The following is a 15,584-nucleotide window of genomic DNA, read 5'->3' on the forward strand; positions in this document are numbered from 1 at the left end:
AGGTAAATGGATTATTAAACTGTGCGCTAACTCCTAGAAGCTTTTTAAAAGAACCATGAAATGGACACTGGCTTTCAAAGAGACAGCCAGGTACTTTCTGAATAAAGTGATATCAATTAGCATTTTATTTATTATATATTATTATTATTATTATTATTATTATTATTATTATTATTATTATTATTATTAACCTTTATTTAGAAGCGCTGTAAATTTACACAGCGCTGTACATGCAATCTTTTTAGTTAGACGGTTCCCTGCCCACAGGCTTACAGTCTAAAAAGACATGACACAGAAGAGAAGGGAGTGGTGACGGGAAAGGGTAGAGGTCCAGCAGTTCCTCTCAACCTCCAAGGCCGGGACCAAGACAGATGGACTGAAGGGAGGGCTTGGCTTCAAAATGGAAGGTTAATCATTATCCAGGAAAATACAACTCACAGGTAGGATAATACATATACAGTACATAGCAATACAGGAAATGGATCGATAAACAGTCAACAACAAACATCAGATAGTAAGCGACAATTCATAATAAATTGTTCTAAGGAACAACTTGTTATTTTTTATATTTCAGTTTTGTATAATGATCTAGGTCTTTAAAATATCGGGAAGTTTTTGTAATATGATTTTATTGAATTTCATTTCTTATTTAATAATTCTTGCCTATTTATTTTTTATATTTCCAGCATAATTCAGGTATGGCCTCTGAACTATATGTTCTGGTTTTTTTTTCCTTTGTTCCTATTTTTAACTAATTTTAGACTATTCCAAGATAGTATTTAAAGCTGACTGGTGCCATATTTTGTTAATTCTATCAATACTAGTCTGCTTGTTGATGCAGAAAGTATGATTCCATTAAATGTCCAGTGATTAAAGGTAACAAACAGACAGATGTTTTCAACATGTTCTGATCACAAAATCTAGGAAAAGTTTCAGCTGTGGAAATGATTTTCCTAAGCCACCAAGGATAGAACTTTAAAAGGCCATCATACACTGGCATCATATCAGACAATTATTAATATAGGGTGAGTCTCCCTTATCTGAAATGTTTGAGACCAGAAGTGTTTTTGGATTCTAGAGCTTTTTTGATTTTGGGATTTTACATACATTAATGGATATCTTGGAGATGAGATCCAAGTGTATACACTTTATACACGCCTGAAGTAATTTTATACCACATATATTAATATTTCATGCATGAAACAAGTTTGTGTACATGAACCACCAGGCGCAAAGGTGTATCTCACCCACTCATGTGGACAGTTTTGGATTTTGGGATATTTAGAATTTTGGAATTCTGGATAAGGAGGCTCAACTTGCTCCAGCATTTTAAGCATTCATTTGGAAAACAAGAGGGGGGGGGATATTACTGTTATGCTTTTGTATTTGAAAATTTGTGTGTGTAGGCTTTAAATATTACAGGATAAGTTGGGACAGGATGAATTTTTTATCATCTCACAAGAATAACCACAGCTGATGTTTATGATGTTATATTTTAACATAACCTCTTTAAGCTTCAAGATTTGAGGCTGCTATCAAAAAAGAGACGGACATTATCACGCAGTCACTGCGAATCTGCAGCAAGCACGGAAGGAAAAGATGAAACCATGAGAGAATTTTTGGAATTGACAGAACAAAGTCAAAAACTTCAGATTCAATTTCAACATGTAAGTTACTGGTAATAATGTTGTTTTGGTTCTATAAAAATGTATGAATCTATTATTTGAAGACAGTACCTTGTGCGTGTATGATTTAAGCAAACTCTCCCTATCAGAATTAGAAGTGAGAATCAATTCTGGTCTGGAGCCTTACATTAATGTAATTAGGCTGGTTGATCAAACCAGGCTATTGTTCACTAAGGGGTGAAAGATTGAAAGAAAAGGAGAGCTCACCAGTTGAAGGTTAATACATGGTTTCTCCAAGACAGAGTTTGGAGTATCAGAAACACGAGGTCTAAAGGCATCCTCTAACTGTGGTCAGTGGAGTAGTGGATTTTTCTAGAAACAAACATTTATCATTGTTCCTGCTGTGGAGGCATCATAATTGTTCAGCTGAAGCATTTTATTGATGCACTTCTACATTTATAAATTTCAAAAACTGATATACAACGTGGCATAAAATAAAGAAAAATGGTTTTGAACATCTGAAGAGGGAGAACAGTCATTTGAAGACGAGAAAAAGAAAATGTTGGTCTGATGATTAATTTCTTGTCATCTTTCTCCTTGGGTGATCAGTCATCCCCACCTACATATTTTTTAAATAGTTTTTTCCCATAATTGCAGAGCCTTCTAAGCTGTTTTCAGGGCTTCATCTTAAACTGTTTAATTTGTTTATTTCATCGAAGATGAATCACTGAATGTTTTACTCTTTGATATTTATTTTTTAAGGACCATTTGAGCTCTTTTAAATTCCTGAGAAATATACTGGGCATGAGGATAAAAAATATTCCCAAAATGGTTATTTAAGTAGAACAGTAATTGTGTTCTTTTTCAGGCCTAAATTATGAATCTCAGATGATGTGCTACAAACATTAGAAACTTAGGCCTGTTACAGACTGCCAAAATAAAGCTAGCTGCTTCGGGTCTCTTTGGAGGTATGCTATTTACATGATGCGTGCATCCGAAGAATCCGGATGGTGCACCAAAGCTGCACTCCAGTGCTTAGGAATGGAATGTGGCTTTGGCGTGACCTCCGGACTCTAGATCCATGCATCATTAAATAGCATACCTCCAAAGAGACCCGAAGCAGCTTATTTTGGCAGTCTGTAACAGCCGCTTAGTTTTCTAAGGTATATAATATCTAAATTTATTAAATAAGAGTGAATATATTACATGGTCCTGGGTATCCATTAGGATTTGGTTCCAGGATCTCCCATGGATACAATCAGTGGAGGCCAGGTCCATTAAATAGAATGGATAGTAAAATGGTGCCCTTTATATAATGGTAAAATCGAGTTTTGCTTTTTGGTATTTATTTATTTATTTTTGGAATATTTTCAAGCTGGGATGCAGAATCCGTTGATACAGAGAGCTGACCATAGAACGAGTCTATGCATAGACTTCTTTCTCTCTGTTAGTCTAAAAGTTTCCACTTGATTCCTTGTAACGATACAGACAAAAACAGCTTGTGTTTTGTGATACTACTACTACTGTATCTAGGAATGTGTTGTAGGGTATCCCTCAAGTCATTTCTGTCTTATGGCAAACCTAAGGTGAACCTATCATGGTGTGTTCAGGGCAAGATTTGTTTCACTACACCACACAATTACTGTTCTAGAATTTAAAATATATATGTTTGTCTATTTTCTGTTGTTTTTTATGTCATTATGCTTTTTCTATAATTCTTTTTTCTCCATATAATTTCACAGATACAACTGAACAATTAACATTTACTTGTACTATTCTGTTTATAAGCTGCAGGCAAGTGAAGCTTTAGGAACAGTATCACAGTAGCACACCGCTGACTTACTTCAGGCCAAACAACACATACTGCATATCAGCAACAACTAGAAGAACAAGATCAGCTGCTGAGGAAGTATCAGATGAAAATGAAGACTTTGAAGTCCAAGTTTCTCTTTTGCAGAAGAGAGTAATTGACTTTAAAATGGTATGTCTCTTACTAAAATTGTAGCCTATGGTGATACATTCCTTTCTCCATAATTGTTATTTAAGACAGTTACAATATTTGACCAGGAAGTGTATGATTTTTTTCTAATTGTTGTGGCATATAAACATTTAGGGGACAGGTGGTTCAAGCAGTTAAGATGCTGACTCGGTTGATTGCAAGATCTAGGTTGGCAGTTTGATGCCCAAGTGTCACATGATGGGGTGAGCTCCCATTACTAGCCCAGCTTTTGCCAGCCTAATGTCAGGGCACATATATTTCTAGCAGGAAATGGGTGAAGGGCAGTGTATCAGGAGTAAAAAGGCTTAAGCAACTTTCCCAGGGTAGAAGAATGGGTGTGATATGCGAGAACAACCAAACAATCAGTAGAATGTCTCCTCCCAAAGGAAATCCCTTTGTCTGTTGTATGGAGAAAACTCACCAAGTGCAGCTCTCCACCATCACTATCCCCCGTGAAGGGAAGATGTTCATTTCAATCTGGAGCAATTTCAGCTGAGTGCCTTTGGCTCTCCCCCATGCGGAGCCATCTGGATGTCCCAATATGGTATGGCTGGTTTCCTGTGCTGGGGAGCCCCCTTTTGGCTCCCCACTGGCAACCTTCCTTTTTGATATTGATATCAAAGGCCAAATAGGGTGACTGAGGGCTGGATCCTAGGCTAACAACATATTAATCAGCTAAGACTATCTTTCATTTTTGATAACTCCAAAGCCAGTGCACCTGTCCTTGGTTACCTATTTGTAGTTACTATGAATAGAATTGTTCCTATAAAACCACAAGGAAATTTACCTGCAATATCAGCTATTACGGGTTCTAACCCAAGTATATCTAGGCCTTTCCTCCTAGAATTTTGCACATTTCTTTCCTAGAAAAGTCTCGGTGAATTATAAAATTCTAAGTTGTGTGTTAATGCGCTTTTTTTTTTTTTACAGGAAAGATGCAGAGCTGAAGAGGATGCCACTAAGAAGAAACTGCAAGAAAAAGAAACAGTTATTGAAGAACTGGAAGCAAAAATTATTGAAGAGGAAGAAAATATATTTATTCTTCAGAAGAAATTATCAGCTGCTGAGAAATTACTGGATGAAGTAAAAGAAGAGGACTTTAAAAAGAATCAAGAGATAAATAATATGAGAGTAGAACTCATCAGTTCTAAACAAAAAGAAAGACAGTGTTCTGATGAAATAAAACAGTTAATGGGCACAGTAGAAGAACTGCAGAAAAGATGTCACAAAAATAGCCAACATGAGGATGATATTGTACAAAGAATGGAACTTGAAACACAGAAGAGACTTGCAGACCTCAGGGCAGAATTAGAGGAAGTACATGGGCAACAGATTGTACAAATGAAACAGGAGCTAATTAGAGAACATACAGCTGAGATTGAAAGGCTTCTTGCCCAACAAAAAGCAGATCTGGAGAGAACATGGAATTTAGATTCTGGTAATACTAATGAAGAGCAGGTACACTTAATGAATATTGAAATGAATGAGTTGAATCAGAAGTTGCAGGATGCTAACTATCAGAAAGAAAAGGTAAGACAAGATTTGTCAGAACAGCTTAAACTGTTATCCTTGGAAAATTCTTCTTTACAAAATCAAGTTGATGATCTTTGTCAAGAGCTGAGTTTTGCAAGAGAGCAGATTCAGAGAGCTAAGCAAACTATAAATGAAAAAGATTCCAAGTTGCATGAGATAGATGTGTTACAAAACACTGTTGGAGATCTGAGAGCCCAGCTTGCATCTGCCTCTGAGATTAAACAAGAACTAGAATTAAAACATGACACAGAAGTTACAAATTACAAAATAAAACTTGAAATGCTAGAAAGAGAAAAGAATGCAGTCTTGGACAGGATGGCTGAATCTCAAGAAGCTGAACTAGATAGACTGAGGACTAAACTTTTATTCAGTCATGAAGAAGAGCTATCAAAACTTAGAGATGACCTGCTACAAGAGCACAGAATAAACATAGAAAATCTTAAGGAGAATATGGTTATGCAAGCTAAGCAGCAATTAGATGACTTACAAAATGAAATGAGCAAAAAGATAGAAACTATGCAATTTGAAAATGATAACTTAATAAGAAAACAGGGTGAGCTTACATTAGAACTATCAAGTTTAAAAGATTTGCACCAATCTGTCCTAAATTCTAAATCAGAAGAAATGCTACTTCAAATCAATGACCTCCAAAAAGAGATAGAAATTCTTAGACAGGAAGAAAAAGAAAAGGGTATGCTGGAACAGGAAGTTCAGGAGTTGCAACTTAAAACAAAATTACTGGAGACACAAATGAAAGAGCAAGAAGATACACTTCAAGAAAAATGTTCACTGCTTGAAACACAATATAATGTTCTTGAAGATGAAAATAATGCTCTGCAAGAGAAATTAAAGAAATATGCTGTTAAGAATATGGAAGAAAGCTTGATTGTCACTGAAAGAATTAGTTCCAAGTCAGAGGACTTTGATTTGCAAAAAAGAATAGAAGAGTTGATAACTGAAAATGAAAAGTTACTAAAACAAAATGCTGGACATAAAGCAGAGATTGAGAAGCTGAAGAACAATTTTTCATTTGCTGAGAGGAACTTTGAACATAATTATAAGGAGCTCCAAGAAAAGTATGCTTCCCTATTAAAATTAAAATTAGATTTAGAAGATAACATAAGCAAGCAAGAAGCTGAAAACAAACCCAGGATCCAGGCATCAGTGAAAGAGACCCAGTATTTACAGAGGGATATGCCAGTTGTATTGAAGGCTGAAAACACAGTTGTTCATGGTAAGAGGGAGAAAATCTTAAGATCTGAAACGTATGACATTGAAGAGGTTGTAGAAAAAGATACCACAGAACTAATGGAAAAGCTTGAGGTCACTCAGCGAGAGAAGTTAGAACTTTCATTGAGACTTTCAGATCTTTCTGAACAATTAAAAGTGAAGCATAATAAAATCTGTCAATTAAATGAAGAAGTTGCCTCTCTAAAACAAGACAAAGAACATTTTTCTGCAAGGTGTAAAGAACTGGAACTTGTAATGAGGCATAGAATGGAGGAGAATATGGATTCTCATGTTCATAAGGAAAAATATTCGAATGGGGAGTTACAGAAAGGCCATTCAACTTTTTGTGAACTTAAACATTTTATTTCTGATTCAGACAAAGAATTTGATAGGGAATTAATAGAAAAGGAAGAGAACTCAGTGGCAAGCCAAAGTCTGGTTGATTATATTTCAGCAGAAAAAGCAATTCAACAAAAGATGACATCAGAAACAGAGTTGCAGTCTGACAATTTTCACTCTGTGAGTGATGGATTAGATTCTTCATGTATGAAGTTTGTACAAGATGAAAACAACCTCCAGGAGCAGCTAGATATGCTGAAAGCTGAGCAGGTATTTATGGCAACCTACACAATTTTAAAAAAAATATTATTATGCATGCTTCCTAGCAGGATGTTAATGTGTCTTAACTGTGCAAGCTTGTGCATGTTTATCAATAAGTTAATCCTGCTGAGTTTAGTGAGTCTTACTTTGGGGTAAATGTGTTTATGGTTGAATTCTAAGGTTGTAATGCCATACATGTACCCTTAGAATTTAACCATGGGGTAAATGTGTTTATGGTTAACTTCTAAAGATGCAATCTCAGACTCAGCCCCAATATGTTCAATGGAAGTTATAGATAAATAAATAGGATTTCAAACCAAGTTAATATTCGAGAAATCAACTATAGAATACTGAGGAGTTCAGCTATTTGATTGTCATTATTTGTTTGATCTGTTCAAAATATATATTATATATGCTTGAAAACTATAAAAATATAATTTACATTACTGTTTAAAAGTAAAAAAAATAGGCTAAATCTATAGTTTATCATCTGTAAGTTACATTGCTGTAATCTAACCTAAACTGCCAAGTAGCACTTGAACTATACTGAAAGTAAAGTAAGTGCATGAAACACAAATAGGTTTAATCATGTGTATTGGAAAGCTTTTGTTCCTTCAGATCATGTGCTTAAATTTATAAGGAAAGCAAAATGGCTAGGGTTATTTTTATGGTACAAAAAAGCTTTTGAGGGGTTTTTTTAACTGAAAATTGCTAATATTGATAGTTGAATTTATTTACAAATCTTGCCTCATTCTGGTGCTAAGCAAGCCATTTCAGAAGGTTTGTTTGTGAGGTTGCTTGATCTAACCTTTTGTAAATTTATGTGTTAATTTTTGTAAAGTGTTTAAAAATATTAGCGTAAGTACTCCATTTTTGAAGAGGTACAGTGGTGCCTCGGGTTACGAAATTAATTCGTTCCGTGGCACCGTTCGTAACCCGAAAAGCCTTCGTAAGCCGAATTGCCATAGGCGCTAATGGGGAAAAGCCGCGATTCCGTGCGAAAAAGCCGAAAAAAGCACCAAAAGTTTTTTCGTAACCCGAAAAAACATTCGTAACCCGAAACAATGTTTTCCTATGGGATTTTTTCGTATCCCGAAAATTTCGTAACCTGGGTATTTCGTATCCCGAGGTACCACTGTAATTTGTACATTTCAGAAAATACCCACATTCTCTTTTGACTAATTGATTATGAAAATAGTCATTAGTTTATTTAAATAGTGTCACTTACTCTCATTTGACTTAACTTTGAGTCATGTTCTCATAGAGCTATAGCATAGAAATATTATCATTTTAGGGGAATGATCTCTTAAAGTTCTAGCTCATGACTAATCCAAGGAAAGCATAGAAAAGTAGCAATCAGAGAAAAATAATTGTGTTTCATTAGCCTCTAGGTAAAATACTGAACAGGATTTTAAAAAGGTAAATAATCCAGGGTTCAGAAATATCCCAAATTGGAAAATATTTGGTGTATCCTGTGATGGAGAATATGGTGGAAGACTGCTTAAGATAATAGCCTTTGGAATGCTATGAAAGGGGGCTGCAGTTGTTTTGTTTTACCAAATCCCATACAAAATACATTAACTACATCCAGTATTGTAGCATGTACAGTACTGTGGATTACATGCTGATCATGAAATGCAACAATTTTATTTTCATCTTTTTTCAGATGGTTTTCACATTTGTAGCTCAACTGTGCATTCTGGCCTCATGTATGCAAGTCTAATTCATCTAGGGAGATGATTTGTATGCGTGTCAGTTCCATTTTTCAGCCACCCCCCCCCCCCCCCGGCTGTTAAAATAATTGCTAGCATGGATATTTGAGAAATGAACATTAGATTTCTGCAGAAAAATAGGCTTTGAATTTTCTGAAATAAAATAGTGGTTTATAAATACTGTACAATAGTGAATGGAACTGTTGGGGAAAATTTGGAGACTTATGTTGAGAATCAATACATTTTTTATCATTTAAATTTCTTATTTTATGTGCTTGGATTGCAACCTAGTAAAATGTAATTTTTCTGAAATTGTTACCATATTTATAGCCATTTATTTATAAAACAGAGGGAAATGATTTTATAGAAAAATCTCACATGATGTTCATCTTGACATAGAGTGATTTAAAGCTGCAGATGGAGGCCCAGCGTATCTGCCTGTCTTTGGTTTACTCAGCTCATGTTGATCAGGTGCGTGAGTGCATGGAAAATGAAAAAAAGAATGCACTTACAGCTCTTAAAAAAGAGCTCCAGTGCCATCATGCACAAGAACTATGTGAGCTTAAGAAAAGTCACCTCGAGCTTCAGAAGATGGACAGTAAAACACCAGGTAAAATTGTAAATGAAGAACGTTTTTTTCTGAGCTTTAGGCCCTGTGCACACCGGCCATTTGGGCCAGCTTTGGGGTGAGGTCGAGGCATAGCGTCTACAGGGTATAGCGTCATGATGTTCCTCTGGCAACTGCACGCCACAGCCCCAATTTGACCTTTCCAGAGTGCAAAAAGGAGCTGCAAAAAGCGGCTCCTTTTTGTGCCCTGCAAGGGCATGATAACCACAGCTTGAAGGCGCTCCTTCGGTGCTGGAAAGGCCAGATTAGGGCCACAGTGTGCAGTTGCCACAGCCCCAATCGAGCTGTAAAAGAGGCGGCTGGAGGCCACCCCTTCAGTGCTGTGTGTACAGCCCCTTAGTTTTAAATATTATTGTACTAGTTGTGATTTGACAGTAGTAGTATGCTGCTTATGTGTTTATGATACTGATCAGAATAATGTCCTTCTAGAGTATTTTGGGTGGTTATTTTAAGTTTTAGTTTAATGTTAAATTGATTGTTCAAGATTATATTTTGAGTTTTGACATAGAACATTACTACATGCAACTTATAAACTGATTACACCATGAAAAACATGGCACTGGCCATAGCAATCTCACAACGCCACCTCCGGCCCATAGCTGTGCCATCCCCAACCTCTTCCTTTTTATTGATTGGGGAAAGCTTTCAATATTCCCAGGTGTGAAACATCACTCCCAGGGCAGTTGCACAAGTGTGTGTCGCATCATATCAGTGTCCCCTCCTCTCCCCTCCTCCCTTCCCCTCACTATTCTGGATTATTTTTAGTACCTTTAATTTTTTCCCTGTTTTTTCTTTCTGTCTTTTGATTTTACTCAGGGTAGCAGAGCTCCTGTATTGTGGGGAAAAGTGGGACTTAAAAAAAACCTCTAAAAGGCATGCTAGGGCATAAGTCAGGGAGACAGGCTTGTGCTGAAGAGTCCATAACCTGCAGATAAAGTGGACACACATTTCCACATCTGTATAAATCTCTTGTCTGAGAATGATAGGAAACTTGTTAAACAAATTTCAGTTACACTTTATCTTTTCAGGAGAAGGCCAGTCTGCTTTGGTAGATCTAGAAAGGCTTAGCAAGACAGTTGCAGAAGAATGTTCTAAGGTCATTCAGGTAAGAAGTTCGTCTCCTTAAAGCTTTTGTGTTGTTATTTTGATTCTAACATTAACAAACCTTATTATCGTATGTGCCTTTCTAGTATAAGAGAGAAAAGAGAGAGAAAATATTATGGGTGAATCATTAGGTTTTTCCGCGGGCCGATTGTGCCTCTGGCTAGATTGCCTTCAGATTAACTTTACCTATAATAGTTTGATTGACCTTGTATTTTTTAAATAAACATATAGAATACAAATCTTTTAAATTCATATTTCTTTATTGTAGTCTCTGTGCAACATTCTACCTGAAAATCTTTCATCTGCTCTTGAACCTGATGACAGTGAGAGAGAGAATTCTAACTTGGTATTAATGTCAACAGCAGAAGCTCAAGGTAACTCAAAACATATCATATGTTTTCTTAAAGTGCAGTCTTGTACCTGGTTACTCAAAAGTAAGCCAATTAAATTTAATGGTGCTTGCTGTCAATAATGCATATATGGAATGGAAGTGCATCCTGAGTCTCATGGTGGTGCCTTTGTGGCAGGAGTATTTAAGGGCCAAAACAGATGGCCTATGGGGATGGCTTCGGGGGGAGTGGGGTTTACATGTACCACTACTCCAAGCCAAACAGAAGCCATGCCACTTAGTGGCGTGGCGCTTAAACACCACTTTCCCCAGAGCCATCTTTGGGGAGGAAAAGCCAGCTCTTTGGAAGAAGGGGCAACTTTTTTTGCCCCAAAAATTTGGGACAAAATCTGGCTGGACTGGGTCCAGGCATCTGTTTGCCTTGGCCCAGAACCATCCTAAAAGGAGTGGCTCTAAACCGCCCCTTTTGGGCTGTCTGTATTTCCCCTAAATTAAGAAAGCACAATGGTTGGTGCTTTTGTTTGAAGACCAAATAGGAATGAGATTTTACATGGATAGCGATAAACAAGGATGATAATTTTGTACACAAAACAAAAGGGATGGGAATAGATACAAATATGATAGTCTCGCAGACTAGTGTGTGTGTGTGTCTATATGCCTTTGTCACCTGTTGACATATGGCAACCCCATGAAATTCATAGTTTTTTAGGCAAGAAATACTTGAAGGTGGTTTGACATTGCCTTTTTCTAAAATATAGTCTGCAGCACCTGGTATTCCTCAGTGGTACTCCAACCAAGTATTAGTCAAACCAAATGAGATTCAGGATACCTCTGATGTTGGAAATGTGGCTGGCAGGGATCTGATTGGAAGGGTCAAGATAATGGGTATTGGAGGACAGCTACATGACAATGAAAACTCACAGCAATAAATCATGAGAAAAATGATATGGGGCAAGCCTAGATGTGTATATCTTTATCTTCTTGCTGGAAAGAAGGCGTAATGAGGCTGAAGTCTTGATTTCCAGAGCCTAAAATTAAAATTACTGCAAAATGTATGTATATTTCCTCTTCACTATGCCTCTTCACTCCTTCTGCTAGGAGTGAAGCCGGTATGGATGGTGCGTCCTCGGCCAATCCCTAGCACATGACAGGGGCAGCGCAAAGGCCCATCTTTACCCTTTTTTGTTTTTATATCAGAAGCCATCAGCAGTTGAATACTCAGAGTGACCCAGAATTCAGAATCCCTATCCAACATTAGGCTCAAAGATTGTGATAATTGCGCAGAATAACAAGGCAGTAAAATATTGTATAAGGTGATACTTGTTTAAGAAAGAGGTTGTGTGCTAGTCTAAAACAATACTTGTGAATATAATTAATTTTTAAATTTTATTATCTGCAATTTAGTTTTGCAAGGAACACTACAAGGTATTCTGAACAAGATAGTGGAAGAGTACCAGAGATTACTGGAATATCATGTACAGTTTATGAAAGACATTAAAAAGGTAATTGTTTCTTAACTTACATTCTTAACAAGGAAAGAGAAACATCAGCCTAATGTTTGCCTAATCCAGGCGATGGAGGAAACAGCCCTCAGATATTCCCTGGTTGCCTCTCTCCAAAGCCCAATACCTTCAGAGGTGCGTTGGCTGAACCCACTTCTAGTATGTTGCTCCCCACTTGATTGCCCAAACTGCACCCCACCTTCATATTCATACAGATGCAAATACTCCCTCACTCGTAGACAAACATTTATGCACATATGCATACACTCATGCATATACCATCTCACATTGTAACTATACACACACACACATACATACATTTCTTGGGTATAGGAATTACAGCTGCCTAATTTGGCTAGTGTTGTTTCAGTTTGTTATGTTACTAGTTAATTTCATGGTGAATATATTGTTAGAAATTGAAAATTCTAAGAAAAAAAGTGGGAAAAATTAATATTCTCCTACCCCTTATCACTACATATAAGTATATAGATTGAGTGGTTGACACTTATTTTCTTGCCTGAACTCGGTGAAGGATTAATCCATATGTTGTGAATTGAATCTTCACCCTTACAGAGAATAATATGAACACGTAATTCACTGGAAGGGAAGAAAGTAAAGCATTACAGTTTACTGTAGAAAAGTTATAATTTTGTATTTTTTGTCTCACATTTGGTTCTTATTTAATATCTACAGGATGGAGAAAAATGGCCAATGTGTAGAGGCTATGAGGAAAAGGAAAATGGCAATATTCAGGAGACTATAGAAGGTTTACGCACTCCATCACAGGATCTTGTTGGTAAATATATGAACATTAAATAATAAGTAAATCTGTGTTATATAAGTGAATACCTAAATCAAGCTTGTCTTCGATACATTGTTCTTATATAACCAAAATATTAGGCTAACTTTGGTTATGTAGCATTTGCATTTTTACTCTCTCAAACCTGATAACATGTCTTCAGTAGTTTTGCATTTGTATAATTTAAAGGTATCAGAATGCCTGCCTGTTCAGCAAGATGGTCATTGTCAGCAGCTCTGATAGCACTGACAAACATAGGGGATAAGGAAAGGCTGAGGATTTACATATGGGTATAATATGTACATATCCATATACATATCCATATTTTTTCATATCATTAGTTATTTTGACTGAGCAGTATTGCGTGATCTCTCCTTTTGTTAATCTCTACCCCAGACACTTTAAAAAAAAAAAAAATCACTGAAGAAATCTTAGTGATAATTAATTTGCCAGTGCAACAGAAATTAACCAGCCTAACCAAAGATTCTATTTTTGTTGGAGAACAGGCAGGGGAAAGCAAAGGTTTTGTTGTTGTTGTTGTTGTGAAAATCCATATTTGCTCTGCTTTGAAGGTACTTCTGAGTACAGCCTGTGGTGATTAAAACTTCAGATTCAGTCTCTTCTTACTTTTTGAACAAGTGATATCAGTGTTGGCCCATCTTGTTGAGAACTACATTCGTAATTGCTGTTTCAGTGCTGGGAGCTATGCATGTATTCCTGGAAGCTGAATGTAACTCAGAAACATATGTTATTTCTAAGCTTTTAGCTACAGTGGACAACAGTATATTCACAGTTCTCTTGCTTTTATCATAGATAATAGGAAGACAGTTGTTATTTGCTAGGGGCAGGAAAGTCAGATGAGTATCCTTCAATAAAACAAGAAATATATTACTTCCTTTGTGAAAGCCTCGTGTTACTCTGGGGCAAAGCAGATCGCCCCTTCGCCAGCTTTGGCATGCCCCGATGCTGTCCCCAAGCCAGCATCACGCCACCTGCCTGACTACACGGCAGGCAGCTTTGCGGCGCTCTGGCAACACAACGTTTATAGCATCTTGCTGCTTCTTTTTATGCTGGAAAAAAGTTGGAGTGGGCAAGCAGAATGCAGTTGCCGCAGCACCCACCCAGCTTTCTTAGGGGTGGCATCGCACTGCCACTTTGGGATGGTCTGTTTCACCCCTTTGATATCATTGCCCTTTTTATTGTACTTTGACTGAACAGGCACATTATTTATGATTTATTTATGTGTGTGTCTTAAAGTTAAGTCACCTTCATGGGAAGACATGGAGAATTTTAAATCTCAACTTGAAAAACAACATGCTCAGGAAGTTGAGCATCTCCGATCATATTTCCACCAGCAACTGAAAGAAACAGAGGAACGTTACACTGTGGAGATAGTTCACTTACAGAGTAAACTTCAAGATGCCACTGAGTCTTCTGAACATTTTAGGTAGCTATGATTTTGCCCTTCCTCTTTCTTTCATAACCAAGATTGAAATGAAGCTAACTCAAGCAATTTTGCTGCCATAGGCAAAATATAATTTCTCTTGTTATATATAGAGGAGTGGGTCTTTTCCAAGGTGACCAGATGTCGTAACTGCAAAGGAGGAGAAGACTCAGCAAAATGTAGGGCATTAAAGAAAAATGTAGGACATTACAATATAAAAGCTAAAAACACTAATATAAATTCATTTCATATGGTTTATTTACAGCTATATTACCTATACCGTATTCTATTATTCTATTATATACTCAACTGTGTTTTTCTGATGAACTTATCTTTATTAAAAAGCACACACCCCATCCCTCCTACACTTTCCAATTTTGTCAGGCTTGTTCTTCCTCTTCTTGTCATCATCACTATTCTCCTGAAATAAAGAAAACTGCAACTCAGGCTACTGATGTTGCCCTCCCCATGCTTATGTTCCTCCTCTCCTGTTACCCGGTCCACCTGTTCTCAGCACAAGACACTTTTTCCTAGAACTCCCCACTTGTGTTTAGCTTTTTTAAAGAAATGAGACGCCTATGCCTATTACAGCCTCTAATAAATGTTGCTTTGGGGTTGCTTGGTGAAAATAAGCTTTTTGCAGTACCAGTGGTGGCGATGATAATAAATCTATTAAGCTACCTCTTGCCTGCCTGCTGAGGCATTAGATGACACAAGGACAGATTTTACAGCCAGAAGATATGTCAGAGGAGTCCCAAAGTGATGGGCAATCTCTTTTGTTGGGAGGGGGTGTTAAAAATGATCTAGACTGGGTATCAATAATGCTCAAAATGGAGGACATTTTGGAATTCCTCTTGGACAGAAGGTTGAAATGTAGAGCGTATTCTGGAAAAGGAGATGCCTCCCTGATGTGTTTCCCAGAAAGATTTCTTCCAGTTGAAAGGACATTTTGTGGAAGTGAAAAGAAAAAAACCATTCTCTTCATTTGTATGTACTGTATGTATGTTTATTTATTTATATATATATTTATTTATTTATTTATTTGCGGTATTAATACCC

At 36.8% G+C, this 15,584-nt stretch overlaps 1 protein-coding gene across 5 annotated transcripts in view; it reads left to right on the forward strand.

Moving 5' to 3' along the window:
- The first annotated feature begins 3,504 nt into the window (after positions 1 to 3,504).
- LOC121932637 (A-kinase anchor protein 9-like) overlaps positions 3,505 to 15,584 on the forward strand; it is an 86,258-nt gene continuing 74,178 nt past the window's right edge. For all 5 annotated transcript variants that reach the window (XM_042471480.1, XM_042471482.1, XM_042471484.1 and 2 more), the window contains exons 1-8: positions 3,505 to 3,606; positions 4,555 to 6,996; positions 9,099 to 9,309; positions 10,356 to 10,432; positions 10,700 to 10,805; positions 12,185 to 12,282; positions 12,976 to 13,078; positions 14,339 to 14,528. In XM_042471480.1, the coding sequence (XP_042327414.1) occupies positions 3,604 to 3,606; positions 4,555 to 6,996; positions 9,099 to 9,309; positions 10,356 to 10,432; positions 10,700 to 10,805; positions 12,185 to 12,282; positions 12,976 to 13,078; positions 14,339 to 14,528 (3,230 nt within the window). In that variant the 5' untranslated portion in view covers positions 3,505 to 3,603. The remainder of the gene's footprint in view (positions 3,607 to 4,554; positions 6,997 to 9,098; positions 9,310 to 10,355; positions 10,433 to 10,699; positions 10,806 to 12,184; positions 12,283 to 12,975; positions 13,079 to 14,338; positions 14,529 to 15,584) is intronic.

Source organism: Sceloporus undulatus, chromosome 6 (assembly GCF_019175285.1).
Source record: "Sceloporus undulatus isolate JIND9_A2432 ecotype Alabama chromosome 6, SceUnd_v1.1, whole genome shotgun sequence".
Lineage (NCBI taxonomy): Eukaryota > Metazoa > Chordata > Lepidosauria > Squamata > Phrynosomatidae > Sceloporus > Sceloporus undulatus.